The sequence below is a fragment of the Microplitis mediator genome, chromosome 3 (genome assembly GCF_029852145.1).
Source record: "Microplitis mediator isolate UGA2020A chromosome 3, iyMicMedi2.1, whole genome shotgun sequence".
Classification (NCBI taxonomy): domain Eukaryota; kingdom Metazoa; phylum Arthropoda; class Insecta; order Hymenoptera; family Braconidae; genus Microplitis; species Microplitis mediator.
This window is the reverse complement of record NC_079971.1, coordinates 22,778,907-22,795,929: the sequence shown is the minus strand read 5'-3', so window position 1 is coordinate 22,795,929 and position 17,023 is coordinate 22,778,907. Positions and strand designations below refer to the sequence as shown.

At 32.3% G+C, this 17,023-nt stretch overlaps 1 protein-coding gene across 1 annotated transcript; it reads left to right on the top strand.

The window, feature by feature from the left end:
- The first annotated feature begins 2,673 nt into the window (after positions 1-2,673).
- LOC130665813 (cytochrome P450 6j1-like) lies at positions 2,674-6,141 on the top strand. The gene is made up of 4 exons (XM_057466412.1): positions 2,674-3,664; positions 5,181-5,402; positions 5,473-5,724; positions 5,806-6,141. The coding sequence occupies exons 1-4, from the start codon at positions 2,818-2,820 to the stop codon at positions 5,967-5,969; spliced, it is 1,485 nt and encodes a 494-aa protein (XP_057322395.1). The 5' UTR covers positions 2,674-2,817; the 3' UTR covers positions 5,970-6,141.
- The last annotated feature ends 10,882 nt before the right edge of the window (positions 6,142-17,023 follow it).

The window sequence follows — 17,023 nt, the reverse complement described above, 5'->3', positions numbered from 1 at the left end:
AAAAGAATTTTTTGGCGCAAACAATTTTTACTCACCCAAGAAACTTTTTTCACTATGATTTGAAAACAAAAATTTTTCTGGGGTGAGAAAAAATTTCTTGCGCCAAAAATTTTTGTTTTCATTTCATAATACAAAATACAGTAGAGTGATAATAAAAAGAACTACACGGTACACATTAGACTGATTTTTAAAAATCGACTATTTTTTATTTTTCAAGGACCCACTTTCAAAAGTTTCTGTAAGATAATTTTTCCATGTAAGTAACATCGGAAAAATTTCTTTTAATTTTGGAATTTTATAACTGATAAACCAACAAGTATGCCGACAAGGTCGATGCATATTTTTTTAGAGAATCGAATGCTCTTCAAAAAAGACTCTTATCACATATTAATAAATTGAATATTTCAAAAGTCATTCGAGGTTAAAGTTAAATTTTTAGAATTTTTTCTTGTCCTCAAAAGTCTTTTTTTGGCTTAAGGGGGAGCACTAGTGTGAAATTTTGAAAAATTTGTTATTTTTGCATATTTCGATAGTCTATACCTTCAAAAATAGGATATTACTATTTCAAGTGCTGATCTCAAATAGCGTTTTTTTGAGTTACAGCCATCTGAAGAGCAACCACTGATCGGTTCTCAAAAATACATTTTTCAAATTTGCTGCATCTATAACTCGAAGACAAATCATCCGAGCGATTTGATTCGAATTGCAGCTTCCTTTGTATCTGTTTCTACGTACCATGAACCTCCAGTATTCGATCAAATTAAAAATGTAATTTTGGCAGGCGAAAAATGGTGAAATTTTATCAAAAAATTTGTGATTTTTTTTCAAACTCCACCATTTTGTTAATTTTCAATTTTCTTCTTAGCCCAAGGGTCATAATACGGGAAATACCTTCTAGTTTAAGTTAAGAAACTTTTTGGTTTTTTTTTTATTTCAGGCACCGTGAAGCTCGCTACAGCTGCAGCAGTTGGGGAACTATTTTTTTTTTTGAGCGTTGAGAGATTGTGAATAACTCGCTGAATTTTGAATTTTTGGTCCAAAAATTTGGGTTCACTGCGTTTTGGTCCCAAAACATTTCATCCCCGACAATTCATCCCCGCGACGATTCATGACAATGACAACTTACACTTAGACAAATAATACCCGATAATTTACCTGTTGGACAATTGAAACTTCAATAAAAATATTAAATACAATAAACCAGCTATAAATATTGTTAATTGTGAACATTTTATCAATATAATTTTAATACACACTTTCTCATAACCACATCATTTAGCACCATAGTACATAATCGATCGTTAATAATTATTTACTTTATATTAATAATAAAATATTATCTCTTAATTACTTATTAACATTAATTTTTAGCGATCAATATAGTTAACTAATTAGTATCACAATTGCTTAAGACACTTATACAAAACAACTGAATATACAAGACAACATAATATCCAGAAGTCGCGAAACTTGACTACATTTAAATGATCTTTTAGATAATATCGTTATTATTATTGTAATTATTTTTATTATTATTATTATTGTTGTTGTTTCAATTAAATCATTGGGTTACTAAACTCAAAGTTACATAATATTCGGTTGATGGAAAAAAGTATAGATAATTTTTTTCATGGATTTGATGTGCTTGATAATAGTACAGATATTGATTAAAATAAAAAATGATTAGAAATAATTATCAATATAAGGTAGATTGTCATGGTTAAGATGTCATAAGATGAACAGTCGTCGGGATGATTTATCTCACAGATATATTGTCAGGGATTAATTGTCCGAGGATGATTAGTCGTGCGGATAATGTGTCGGGGATGAGCTGTCGGGGATTAAATGTTTTGGGACCAAAACGCGTGACACCAAAAATTTGATCTTGTAATCACTATATATCCACAAATATATCCTTAGAATATTAAAACATTCCATGTGGTAGTTTTCTTTCAAAAATTCCTAAAAATCACCCTTTTTTCAGGCGGTCACACTTGAGGTTCCCCTTAAGAAAATTCTTTCTCGCCCCGAGAAAATTTTATCTTTCAATTCATAATGCAAAAAATTTCTTAGGGCGAGCAAAAATTTTTTGCACCAAGAAATCTTTTTTTTATTATGTAGCTAAATGTATTTTTTTAGTCCAAAAAAAGAAAATCTCAAGGAATTTAAAAAACAGCGGGAAGTTTCGGGGTTCTCAGATTTTATATCCTGGTGAAATTACTTTATCACCCGAGCTGAACATCAACCGTAAATAATTTCTTGTCAAAGAAGCAGCTGCCTCGCCATCTATCAGAGCGCCAGAACATCACAGAAGACCTCGTTTAAAAACAAGTTAATCAAATACTCCCGTTCTTCAACTATGTAATTATCTATCTCTTTATATAACTGTAACTCATATGTAATATATACAACATATATCAATCACTTTCGTTTTCCATAAAAGGGATCACTCAAAAAATTTAATAATTCTCAAATATTATCGTTAGTAATATTCTTTATTCAGATAAACCATGTGATTTATTCTTATATTTATACAAATATATGTGTACACACAGTTCAAATTACACTTACTTATATGTAAGATATGACTTTACATATTTTAATCTTGTGTTCTCATACTAAATAACAGTGCAACAATATAATTATCATGTGTCAGAATGATTCAACAGAAAATTGTGCACCGTCATCTTAACAAATATCATAAAAAAAAAATATGTGGTAATTATTTTGTATAAATGATACTACTCAGTAGACTGGTTACTCAGTTGTTTAAAAAACACGGCATTGATCATATCAAATATTTAGAGAAAAATAACAATGGAACTGATAATTGGCCTAGTGGTTATTCTAATTTTACTTTATTATTATTTTACATCGACTTATAATTTTTGGCGGGATCGTGGTATAGTAGGACCTAAACCGATAGTTTTGTTTGGAACTATAAAAGAGGTGATATTTGGTCAGTTATCAATCGGTAGTTATTTGAAAAAAGTTTACGATGAATATCCAAATGAACCAATGGTGGGAATTTTCACTCGATGGGAGCCAGTTTTGGTGTTGAACGACATGGAATTAATTAAAGATGTCTTAATAAAAGATTTTAAATGTTTTATGGACCGTGGAATGAAGATACACGAAAAACACGAGCCACTGACTGCGCATTTGTTTTTCATTGAAGCCAAGAGATGGCGTGTGCTGAGACCTAAGATGACGCCAGTGTTCACATCTGGAAAGTTGAAGGACATGTTTTATTTACTGGCCGAGTGTGCAAACCAATTGGATAAGTACTTGGACCAGTTTGTTGACAAAGCAGTTGATATTAGAGAAATAAGTGCCCGATTTGCGACAGATGTAATTGGAGTTTGTGCCTTTGGTCTGCAAGCTAATGCACTTGCGGAGGAAGAAAGTTTGTTTCGTAAGATGGGCAAGAGGATTTTTGAGAATAATCCGAAGAATTTTATAAAATTTAGATTGAGAAATTTCGCGCCTAAATTGTATGATGTGATTGGTGGCTGGTTTACAGATTACGAGCTTGAAGATTTCTTCATTGGAATTACACGAGATACTATTGAGTATCGTAAAAAGAATGGAATTATGAGGCATGATTTCATTGATTTGTTAGCGGGGTTAAAGGAAGATTGGAGCAAAAATAATACAGATATTGGTAAGTGGCAATCGTAAAAAATTCAAAATATTAATTAGAGAACATTATAATAACAGTAATCCGTACGGCTATCCTAGAGATCCGTACGGTTACAGTAGTGGTACGGGTGGCTACGCTGCCTAAATGTAAGGCTACCTTAGCGACTCGTACGGCTATGATACAATGAAGCATGTGGCTAGGATAGTGATCCATACAGCTACAGTACCTGGCTGTAAGGCTACACTAGCAATTTGTACGGCTATGATAGGGATCCGGGCGGCTAAAGTACCTAACTGTAAGGTTATCGTAGTGATCAGTGTGGTTCTGGTGGGACAGTATGTGCGGCTATAAGTGGTAATTGCAATTATGATAGTAGTTTGTATGGTTACAGTAGCAATCCGTGCGGCTATGATAGGATGATAAGAATCCACGCGACTAAAGTGCCCAACTGTAAGGTTATCGCAGTTATCGTCGCAGTTCTAGTAGCATGATATGTGTGGCTATCATTGCGATCCGTACGGATACAGAACTAGACTGTCAGGCTACAACATCATCCCGTGCGGCTGAAGCGGTAGTCTGTGCGGCTAAACGACCTAACTGTAAGGCTATCACAGTGATCGACGCGGTTGCAGTAGCACGGTATGTCCGGCCATAAGTGGTAGGTGCAGCCGTGAGAGTGGTTTGTACGGCTACAGTAAAGATACGTATGGTTATAGTTGTGGCACGTGCGGCTACAGTTGCAGTACGGCTGCTTACATTTGCGATACGTGTGGCTTTGGTAGCTACATGTATACTTATGATTACGATCCGTATGGCTACAGTAGCAATCCGTGCGGCTATGATAGGATGATAAGAATCCACGCGACTAAAGTGCCTAACTGTAAGGTTATCGCAGTTATCGTCGCAGTTCTAGTAGTATGATATGTGTGGCTATCATTGCGATCCGTACGGATACAGAACTAGACTGTAAGCCTACATCATCCCGTGCGGCTGAAGCGGTAGTCTGTGCGGCTAAAGGACCTAACTGTAAGGCTATCGCAGTGATCGACGCGGTTGTAGTAGCACGGTATGTCCGGCCATAAGTGGTAGGTGCAGCCGTGAGAGTGGTTTGTACGGCTACAGTAAAGATACGTATGGTTATAGTTGTGGCACGTGCGGCTACAGTTGTAGTACGGCTGCTTACATTTGCGATACATGTGGCTTTGGTAGTGACATGTATACTTATGATTACGATCCGTATGGCTACAGTAGCGATTCGTATGGCTACAGTAGCGATTCGTATGGCTATGGTAGTAATTCGTACGGCTACAGTAGCGATCTATTCGTTCCCTTTTGTAGTGGGATTTTTATTATCTCCAAACTGTATTTGTAACTCAACTTATTTTTAAATAGTTCACCAGTTTTGTGATGGTGGCATAAACTTGGTTTTTCTGTCTTTACTTTTAAGATTTTTCCAAATAAGAAACATAATAAGTAGCAATTATATTTTTTTTCTGCACAAATAATAAAATACATATAATATTTTAATAATTTTCAGAATTGACCGATTCGCTGATTGCTGCTCAATTATTTGTCTTCTTCATCGCGGGCTTCGAAACTTCGTCATCTACAATGAGTAACTGTATTTTCGAACTCGCACAGAATCATGATATACAAAATAAATTACGCGATGAAATAAAAGAAGAGATGGAAAATAACAAAGGCGTGATAACATATGACGGAATTAAAAATATGAAGTACCTTGATCAAGTAGTCAACGGTATGTTTATTTATTTTATTCTTATATTACGTGATACATAATTTATTTATTTCTCTTTTTTTTCACACAGAAACTCTGAGAAAATATCCACCAGTGACATCTATAATGAGAAAATCCACCAGTAAGTACACATTTCCTGGTACTAAAGTTACGATACCTGAGGGTACTTCCGTTTGGATTCCAAGCTTTGCGATCCAACGTGACCCGAAGTATTATCCGGATCCTGATGTTTTTGATCCCGAGCGTTTTAGTGAAGAGGAAATTAAAAAACGTCCAGCAATGGCTTTCCTGTCTTTCGGTGACGGCCCACGTAATTGCATCGGTAACTGAAAATAATAAATAATTACGATGATATTTTTTTTTTACTACAGACCAAAAAAATTGATTTATTTTTATTTAACAGGAGCAAGATTTGGGCAGATGCAAACGAAAGTCGGCATCGTTAAAATTTTACAAAACCACGCAGTTGACGTATGCGAACAAACTGATAAAAATTACACTATCAATAGCCGTAGTTTTCTTTTGGCGCCAGTTAATGGTGTTGTTGTTAAAATAATTAAGCAATAATAATTATATCACATTATTAATATCCATCTCAAACGATAGCGCCGAGTGCGCTTTTCTATTGTATTCAAGTTTTTGACTGATTAATTCACGTTCAATTTGTCTCAACAACTTCTATTGTAGACCTAAGTAAGATAAGTCAATACCATTATGAATAAATTTTTCTATCAAATAATTACCAGGTAATTGCAAGTTAATTAATTAAAATAATCATGCCCTGATCTCTAATTGAATTAAACAATAATACTTCCGTCACAGCTTATAAATATTGTAAATATGATAAATGACACGACTAATCGACTTAATTATTTTTCCATTAGCTCTGAATTTTCATTTAAAAAATTACAATTTACAGAAGTAATTTTTGTAATACATACGTGAAATGTACGCCATAGCAGGTGATGAAAATACCGAATAGTTCAAATTGTGACGTCAGCCGTGCAAAAAATATTTTTTAGATGCATGTACTATTGCGTGCAGGATTTTTCATTATATATTTGTAAGCGCCCTATATTACCTGCTGTCTATAGGCACGCCCTCGCAGATTTGAATCACGGTGGAAACACGGTGGGTTTGTTCCATTTTACCACGGTGATTACGCGGTGTATCCACCGTGATTCCACGGTGGCTTGACCACTGTGTATACACGGTGTTTCCACTGTGATTACGCAGTGGAAACACTGTGTATACCCGGTGGTGATATGGAACAAACCCACCCTAGTAGAAATGATATCGAGTTTTTAGCCAGTAACTAGCCAGTTTAACTAGACTTAAACCAGTAACTGGCCAGTGTAATATCAAGTTTCTGTTAAGTAACTGACCAGTTTTACTAGAGATCGAGCAAAACATGGCGGCTTCAGTGAAACTATCAATTTTGAATATTGAGGTTATCAAGGGTTATAAAAAATTGTCAAATAAAATAAAAATAATGTTAAATAAACGATATGACATAAACATTTAATTTATATTTATTTATATTATGAAATAAATAACATCATTAGATTAATAGAATAACAACAATAAATCTGACAATAAAGTAATTATTTTTAATTGAAGAAAATTAAAGACCTTCCCAGTCTTTTGAATTACTTAAAATTTCTCCGACAGCTTGTATTATTTCGGCAGGACTTCCAAGATTTTTAACCTCACAAAATTCATTCAAGCATTCAACGATTTTATAATCTTTTATGACAGTTTTTTCTCCATTTTTTTTAGAACTAGTATATTTTGAAGCTACATTTTGAGTAAAAATTTTTTTGAAAATATTAGTTAGTTGTCGGCAAAATTTTTAACAACTCGTCTAAATAACAATCTGCAATATTTGATTTTATCGACCACAGTCGCAATTCATTTATTGTGTCAACTTTTTTTACCGCATCCAATTTGTAATATATTTTGTAAAGTATTTCCACGTTAACATACACAAATTTTAATTAATTCACACTGTTTTTTAATATTTTTTAAAACAACCACGCGCACAGGTTAACAGAAAAAAAATAAACAGACACACACACTAGTAAAGGTACAGTGTCGGTGTGACCAATGTTTATGACTTAGTTGTAGGTGGCGCGATTTCGAGTTTTTACTCGATATCACTGGCCAGTTACTGGTTTATATCGAGTGAAAACTCGATTATTTCTACTAGGGGCACCGTGTAACCGCGGTGGATCCACGGTGTTTACATTTCCACGGTGTTTCCACCGTGATTCAAATCTGCGAGGGACTCATTAGTGTACTTTTTGAGTATTTCTTACAAATAATAATGTGTTAACAACCTCCCATTCGGTTCGGTGGCCAATCGTCACAAATCCCGTCTTATACACAATTGCAGGTACCTCTATCCTCCATAACTTTTACATACTTGCTCTATATATAACCATACGTGATTTTCCCAATAAATACCCTGATAGCCAGCTGACGGCAAGCGAGAGACGACTCATTGCTGTGGTGGCAAAAGTTTACATTCCATTAGATGAGGGAAAGTTGCCTTCAATTTTCCCAGAAAGTAGGCAACAGGTTGTGACAGTAGATTGTCGCCAACTTTTTGGGAAAGCTGGTAATCAATCAATTCGACTGAAAAGGGAATTTTCTAAAAATTTTGTTTTTTAAAAAAGTTTTTAAAAATTGGAGCTAAATACCGTTCGGTCTACGGTATAGAGACACGGCAGGCTCGCGCCATGACACTTCACACATATACATGCGTTTAAACGTGTACTTGGCGCGAGACACTACCGTGTTTCCTGATATCTTGTAGTAATTGGTAACAACAAAGGCTGTAGTTATCATCAACTTGGTCGCAACTAATTGACACCAAATTTCTAACCAGAAAGTCTTACTATAGTTGTTGAATTTTAATAATTTCAGTCCTGTGATAATTAATATGGTAATTTACAAATTTCTAGCTTACCAACTCACTGATTTGTACAGATGTCTGTTGAGCATACATATTTTTGTCTATTGTATCAGAAACACCCTGATAGCCAGAGTTTCCGATCAGAAAATTGGTGTACCTGAGTTGCGACCAACTTGACGACAAGTTGTCGACAACTTTCAGCTTGTGTAACTGTTGCCGACAACTTGGCTACAAGTTGCTCAGCAACTTGGCGACAATCTACTGCCGCAACCTGTCACCAATTTTCTGAGCAACTTGTAGCCAAGTTGTCGGCAACAGTTACACGAGCTGAAAGTTGTCGACAAGTTGCTCGGAAAGTTGCCGTCAACTTATGGAAATGCTGACTTTTGCGGCCAACTTGGCGACAGGTTGCGGCAGTAGATTGTCGACAAGTTGTGGGCAACTTGGCTATCAGGGCATACTTTAGAAAATCCAGTTGGTACAGTCAGTCACTCTATTAGCAACCTCTCGCTTACTAGTAAAGGGGAGGGGGGTATTTTGTTAAGCGCTCGCCAAATAGGAAAGTTTTTTAAGAAGTCCTGTACCCCCACTTCTGCTCAGCAGTCGAACGCCTTAATTCACACTTCCCCTACTTTACAAGCGTGTGAGTGTGTACATGATTATTTTTCTAGTCATAGAGAGGGAATGTCTTCAATTTGTGTTTTTGTCTATCTATTCGATTCTTGAGTTTTGGTTTAGCTGCTGGGAAAAAAAAATTTTTTCTCAAAATAAAAAACCCTTATCTCATATCTCCCCCGGTTATGAACTCAAGCCTACTGAGTGACCGTTGAGAATATACTCGATTCTCCATGTGAGTGACATACGTGGAATTTTTTGATTTAGTGATGACTGACTCGAGTCATACACATCTATACAAATACAGTAAAGTAACTTTGAAAACGAAGGGCTGAAAATTTCCGGAATTAAAGTTACAGGATACACGGCAGCGGATGGACATTTCTTTGACTTTTTGAAATGATTGGGGAGGGGAGACTCCATTGTCATCATAAACTTTTGCTAAAACTTTAAATCTCGTCAATGATTTATGAAAACTATAATTCTAGGACTTGGATTAAAATTGATAATTTCTCTGTTATGTAAAAAGTTAAATTTCCATAGCGATAAGTATAGAATTCGGGTTATCTTATGTACCATGCAGGCAATACGCTTGTTAAAATAGGAGCATGTCAAAGTTATATTTATGATTGTATAGTAAATCGATACTCTAAACAACAACTAGTTCTGCTAAAATATATTATGAAACGCAAATACATAAAAAATATGATTATTGCAACTATGAACTCTTTGTATCTGCAGTAAAAAAATATTCATTTATCTGTAACATGTCATAGACACGTTCTAATCCAGTGCTTTCATAGATTAGTAATATAAGACATATACACGGAAAGAAAATTATGGCAGCGGTTCCCATAATTTTGTGAAATTTTTTCCTATACCATCATAGGAATTACGACCATAAATTATAGGAGCGGTTCCTATAATTATAGGAATATTTCCCATAATTATAGGAATAGTTCCTATAATTATGGGATTGATACCCATAACACTATAGGAATGGTTCCTATAATTTATAGGAATACTTTCTATAATATTATGGGAATCATTCCTATAATTTATGGGAATGGTTCCTATAATTTATAGGAGCCATTCCCATAAATTATAGGAACCATTCCCATAATATTATGGGAATGGTTCCTATAATAGTATGGGAACTATTCCCATAATGCAATTGGAATGGTTCCTATACCATTATGGGAATCATTCCCATAATATTATGGGAATAGTTCCCATACTATTATAGGAACCATTCCTATAATATTATGGGAATGGTTCCCATATTATCACGAAAAAATTAATTTAAAGAAGTGCGGTAATCACTTCTACAATACACAGAAATATTATTAAACATAAATACAAAAATTCAAACATTGAAAAAAAAAATCGTATTTGGCAAAAAAACATTAAAATTTTTAACAAGAATTTTTCGTCAGCACAAAACATTCAAGAAAATTCAAATTTTGGGAAATTTCTACACTATTGGGCAAAAAAAAAATTTAATGATATTATAGGGATGGTTCCCATAACATTATGGGAATAGTTCCCATAATATTATAGGAATAGTTCCTACACCAATATGGGAACCATTCCCATAATAGTATGGGAATGATTCTCATACCATTATGGGAATGGTTCCCATAATATTATAGGAACCATTCCCATAGTGGTATGGGAACCATTCCCATATCATTATGGGAACCATTCCCATAATGGTATGGGAACTATTCTCATACTATTATGGGGATGGTTCCCATATATTATGGGAACCATCCCTATACTAGTATAGGTACTATTCCCATACCATTATGGGAACCATTCCCATAATGCATAGCAAAACTTCCCATAACTTTCTTTCCGTGTAGAGAAATTTATAGTATGTCAACTTATGAACGTCAATTAATGTTCTTAATAGTATTGTTAGTGAGAAAAATTCATTATTTTCTTTATTTTATTATTACTATTTAATTATTTTATTCAAAAATTAACAGTAATAAATATCAAATTACTGTTGATAATAACTATCTAATTATACTAACAATAAGTAACTAGTAATTTTTAACAATAATTGTTACTACTCTCTAAACATGAATTAGTGGAAATTTCATTAATTACGTTAGTGAAGCAGTATTCACTTCATAATCAGTGTATGTAAATAACAAATTAGTGAATTCTCGCTAATAAATTTAGTACTATAATCTTCACTAGCAAATTAGTGATTTCCACTACTGAACTAGCGATATGTTCATAATTTCTACAAGTAAAACTGTTATTCACTTCTTAATTGATGAATTTCACAATTTTACTCGTAACTTTAACTAGCAAATAATTAAATATTTTACTAGATATTAATATAATTAATAATTACGGTACTATTTTTAAAAATTTTAATAAAAAACTTTCAAAGTAAAAAAAAAATAGAAGTACAGAACAATAATATATTTATATGAAGAGTACGTCAATCATAACATCACGGATTTTTTATTTCTTCATCAGTTATTGTTTGGTATCATAACCAATATACTATTTACACTCACGCGATCACATGCGTAGTCCAGCGCAGTGGATAGCATCAAAGACTTTGAATCGGAAGGATGCAGGTTCGAGTCCAGCAGTCACCGGGATTTTTTCATCAATCAAAATCATGTATACTTCCTCTAAGTAATGATTCTAATACATTAATCACATTTCGGATCTAATTACAAATGTCTGATATTTTTTTTCGCAATGTAATATTTTTTTTCTCCGATGAAATCAGTGGATTCCCATATTTACTTTTCAATTTAGTGGATTCTCATATTCACTTATCAAATCAGTGAATTCCAATATTCACATACTCATTTAGTGAATATTCTTATGTATTTAAATATCTTTATGTATTTAGAACGCAGATATTATTATAACAATAATATCATGCTAACGAATTGAGCTCATTTGAAGTTACAGATTAAAAGTATGGTAGGCCTTGGAGGGTCGAAACATCTTCTTAAAAAGGTGATTGTCCTCCATGCGTTTCGTTTAGGGTATTGAGGACTTGAATAACATATTACATTCAGCGGCAAGTCCAACATCAAAAGAACTGAGGCTTTGGAGGCTCAAACTACTGTTTTAATTTTGACTCGGAGAGATCCTAACCGTTGAACGTGTACTCATCAAGTGCCCCAAACTAAGATCTATAAAGGAAAATTTAAATCTACCAACCAATCTACTAGAAATTCTTAACAACGTAAAACACCTAGACGTAATCAAGGAGATACTCATCAATTTCAATCTACAAAATTCTGTATAACAACCTTTGTCATTACCCTGATTCAAATACCGCAGCCATTTATGTTGTTGTTCTCTCCGTTCTGTTTTGTATTATAGTTTCAAGCCATGTATAGATTGTAACTGTTAATGTAGTCGCTAAGAACCAAAGATTAATGCGACTCTAAATAAATATTTAAAAAAAAAAATAAATAAGTAAATAGTAATTAATTATTACGATAAAAAAAGTTCATTGATCGATACAATATGAATGTAAATAAATTCTAAATAAAGATTCATTGATGAAAAAAAATCAAGTTTTATGTATTTTTGTACATTGGAATTATCATTAATTCTAATTAATTGCTTTATAAAATATTAACAAAAGCGTTTATTATTAACAGAGTATCGCTCGGTTATTGAAAATTGTAAAAACAAAGAGTAAATAATATACTTATATAATTTATAGGGTTATTAAAAACTATTAAAATAATATAATATAAACAATTATAATCTTACAGTGCATTGAGATGCTTCGTGACACTGTTTCAAAGGTCGCTGTTCTTCGTACAGATTAATAATCAAGTTTTAATCAGCTATGAGCTACATTTTCATTATTCTCATTCCTTGAATCTATTGAAATTTTTTTTATGAACTATATAATATTGTTTAGTTTTTTTATTATAAATTTTATTTATTTTCTATTTAAAATAAAATTATTTCTCTAATTGCGCAATTCACTTTATTGTTTATTGTTTACTTTGCAATAAAAATTATTTACAGAATTTAATTATCTTCCTTTTTTTATTATTAATATACAATAATAAGTTATTGACTTATATTGTATCTGTATTTTTTTTTAAATTTGGAGGTTATGCTTTACGTTAATCCGAAAACTAGTCGCTCCTTTCCGTTCAATATTTTTAATCCGTTTCAATGCGAATTAATTTTGTTGGTATTTTTACCCATACAGAAAAAAAATATAAATCCGGGAATATATGTCGGCAAAATAGCATACAGACGACAATACTACAGATATAAGTCGCATATATACTATTTCTGTAAGTGAAATGTAGGGGAGGGTGGGGCAGAGCGGCCCCCCTGAAATTTTGATCAATACAAAAAATTTTTTTTTTCGACTAATTACTATAAATCCGATATATTTGCGCATTTTTAGCTCTACGCATGACATCTGGGGCAAAATGGACAAATCGAAAATTTTGAAAAAGAGATTTTTTCGTATATTTATCGTCAAATTAAAAAAAAATTATAATAGTTCCACATTTATAGCCCTACACATAACACCTGGGGTGAAATGGACCAGCTAAAACTTCTGAAAAGATCATTTTTTTCATATTTTTCGGCCGTTTCTCGATGTCTGAGGCAGATTTGGTCACAAAAAACATTTAAAAGTAAAAATTTTTTTTTAGTTGATAAATTTTTGAAAAAAAGTAAAACTATTTATAATCTAAAAAATTAAAAAACACGTTTTTTGGGTTCAAAGTAATGACAAATAAGAAATATAGAATTGTTTTATTTTTATTAAATAACAATTAGTAATTAAGCTAATCGAGGGTGAACGATTTATTACACCTGAAAAAATTTTTTTTGAGTAATATAAAACCAAAAATAGTTGTCAAGAGAAAGAAATACATTCTTAATGATGAAAACAGTTAAAAAACAGAAAAAAAAAATTTTTTTATAATTTTTTGAAGGGGGGCCTCTCTGCTCCACAAAAAAAAAAATTTTTTTTTAGAATTTCGGCAAAATGTCCATAAATTTGTTCGAAATAGGACAAAAGTAAAGTGATCTGATGGTTGAAAGACACAAAAAGTGATAATTGACTTAGGGGGGCCGCTCTGCCCCACCCTTCCCTATGTTTTGTATGTCGAACAGTTTTTTGAGCTCAAAAAGAGGTCGTACTTACGAATAATACTTTTGAGCTCCCTGAGCTCAAAAACAACGGGAAGCTTTGGGGTTGTTCCGCAGGGTCAATCATTTATTAGATTTTTTTATCTCTCAATACATTTTTGGTTTCCCAAATTTTTATAGTAATAATTATCAGCAGTTTCAATTCGACATCATAGCATGAGACTTTTTTTTCTTCTAAAATTCATAAATTGGAAAAAATTATGAAAATTTCTGACGCAATAGGTCGCTTTATTTGTTTGAACTTTTTCTGACTTATCAACAATTTTAATGATAATTCAATAACTTCTATGATACAATTTTTAATTTTTATTTAAAATTACAAGGAAACTATTTCACAACGATAAGAGTTCAATGTTGCTTATATAATTCATAATTAACTTGTTATTGGAATGGTTATCACGGTATTTCCCACAACTCTTGTTATGATAAAATTAAAATTTTTATTTCCCAGACTTTACAAGATTGAATGTTCATTTAAATTATTGCAGATTACTATCAATGGAAAGCTCAAATATTTTTTAATCACACGGGGAGAAAAATACTCGTACATATTTATGTATAATTAAGATCATATAAGTTCATAAATGTTCATAGCCAAACATATTTTATATTATAATCGATTATATAGGGGAAAGGGGGGGGGGCAAAAGGGGATACCTAAGGAACTACTAAGTTTTCGAGGACTAAAATACGCTAAATCTTTTTGTTTTTAGTGATATTCGAAGTAAATAGACAAAATTTTTAACTGCCGTTAAAAAATAAAATTTTTATTTTTGGCGGGCAAAACTGGGTACCCTTAAAAAAAGTTAAAAAAAAAATTTCTGAAAATTGATCAAATTTTATTACTTGAATCTTTTATATGTAATATACATAAAGAAAAATTACATTTCACATCATTGGTGGACGCGAAGGCAAAAAAAAAATTTTTGTGGGGCAGAGAGGCCTCCCTTCAAAAAATGATAATTTTTTTTTTTTTTTAATTGTTTTCATTATGAAGAATGAATTTCTTTCTCTTGACAACTATTTTTGGTTTTACAATACTCAAGAAAAATTTTTTTAAGTGTAATAAATCGTTTCCCCTCGATTAGCTTAATTACTAATTGCTATTTAATAAAAAAAACAATTCTGTATTTCTTATTTGTCATTATTTTGAACCCAAAAAACGTGTTTTTTGACTTTTTAGATTACAGATTATTTTGCATTATTTAAAATATTTTATCAATAAAAAAATAAAATATTATTTTCGAATATTTTTAGTGGCCAAATTTGCCCCAGCTATAACAAGTCAGCCGAAAAATGGATTAGTGTATTATATTTTTTTCAATTTGACGATAAAAATATGAAAGAATAATTTTTTTAAAATTTTCGGCTGGTCCATTTTGCCCCAGGTGTCATGCGTAGGGCTAAAAGTGCGCAAATATATCGGATTTACACTAATTAGACGAAAAAAAAAATTTTTTTTTTCATAAAATTTTTGGAGTACCCCGTTTTGCCTACCCTACCCCTTTTTGCCCCCCCCCCCCTCCTCCCTTCCCCTATATTCAACTATCAGCCTACAACGTATGATCAAACTAATAACTTATATGATAAATCTCATGTCATGTGTGTCCCCATATGATCATACATGCTTCTATATATATATATATCAGATATTATTGTTGTACATGCTCATATATAAATGTAAATTTGCTCATATATGAGTTCATATGGTACCAAGTATAATGATATATAATAAATTATAATTATTTCTGATACAATGCATATTCAGATACAGTGACCCTCCCCCCCTCAGATATCCCTCTGTAAAATATCATTTCCCCACAATTCAGTTTTCCCATTACACTCAGTGGGATTTACTTGCGCATGCGCTTGAGCCGCTACTATAAGTCAGCTGTTTGCATACACATAGATATACTTATAGATAGTAAGACTGCGCATGCTTCTATTTTTAATAGCTCCACCTTTTAAGAGTTGAAGGGGTACCTCTCTAAGAGCTCCGAGTCTGATATCTTAGGGGGGGAGCACTGTAACTATACATATGACAACAGATCAAATTTATAGCGGTACATAATCATATGTGATCATATATGGAGACACTATCATATTTGATCTTTAGTCGTGTTTCATGTCATGTGTTTTTCTATGATCACCTATCATTACAGAAAACATTTAGAGCCTACACGATCATCTATGACCACTGATCATGTCTGATGTCATCTATTTTTATATGATTACATATCACTGCAGATAAAATTTATATCCTACATGATCATGTACGAAAACATTATAATATATGATAATTGCCCATGTCTAATGCCATCTGTTTTTATATGATCACACGTGAATACAAACCGAATTTATAGCCTACATGATCATATATGGAGGCACTGTCACAAATAATTATAGATCATGTCTTATGTCATCTGTTTTTATATGATCACATTTCGCAGATTAAATTTAGACATACATTATACATGATTATATCTGATCATATACTAGCTTATATATGGTTATATATGATCATTCCTGAGAATTCCTTCTTCGGTAACTTATAACGGTCTACAAAAAAATTAACAGAACCAGGGTTAAAACTAACGCATTACCGTGGGATTAAAATTTTTTTTTGAATTAATAGCCTTCAAAATTCCATTATAGATCACTAATATAAATAAATATATAACTAACATTAAGGATCCCCTACAAGTTAATAATCATGAAAAACAATGACAGAACTTTGCACCCTCGATTGCATTTTTTAAAAGCGTGGTAAGAATTTGCATAACTGCAATTGTCATCAGATGCATATTGAATCCAATGCTTTAAAAAAATATGCTAATGATAATCCTGAAGAACTTTTGTGATTAGATTATAAATGTGTATACTTTCCTCCTTAGAAAATAAAAAATTGAAT

Coding starts and splice junctions, on each gene's coding strand:
- LOC130665813 (XM_057466412.1), top strand. CDS start 2,818: ATGGAACTGATAATTGGCCTAGTGGTTATTCTAATTTTACTTTATTAT. Junction 3,665..5,180: donor CAAAAATAATACAGATATTG/GTAAGTGGCAAT, acceptor AATAATTTTCAG/AATTGACCGATTCGCTGATT. Junction 5,403..5,472: donor CCTTGATCAAGTAGTCAACG/GTATGTTTATTT, acceptor TTTTTCACACAG/AAACTCTGAGAAAATATCCA.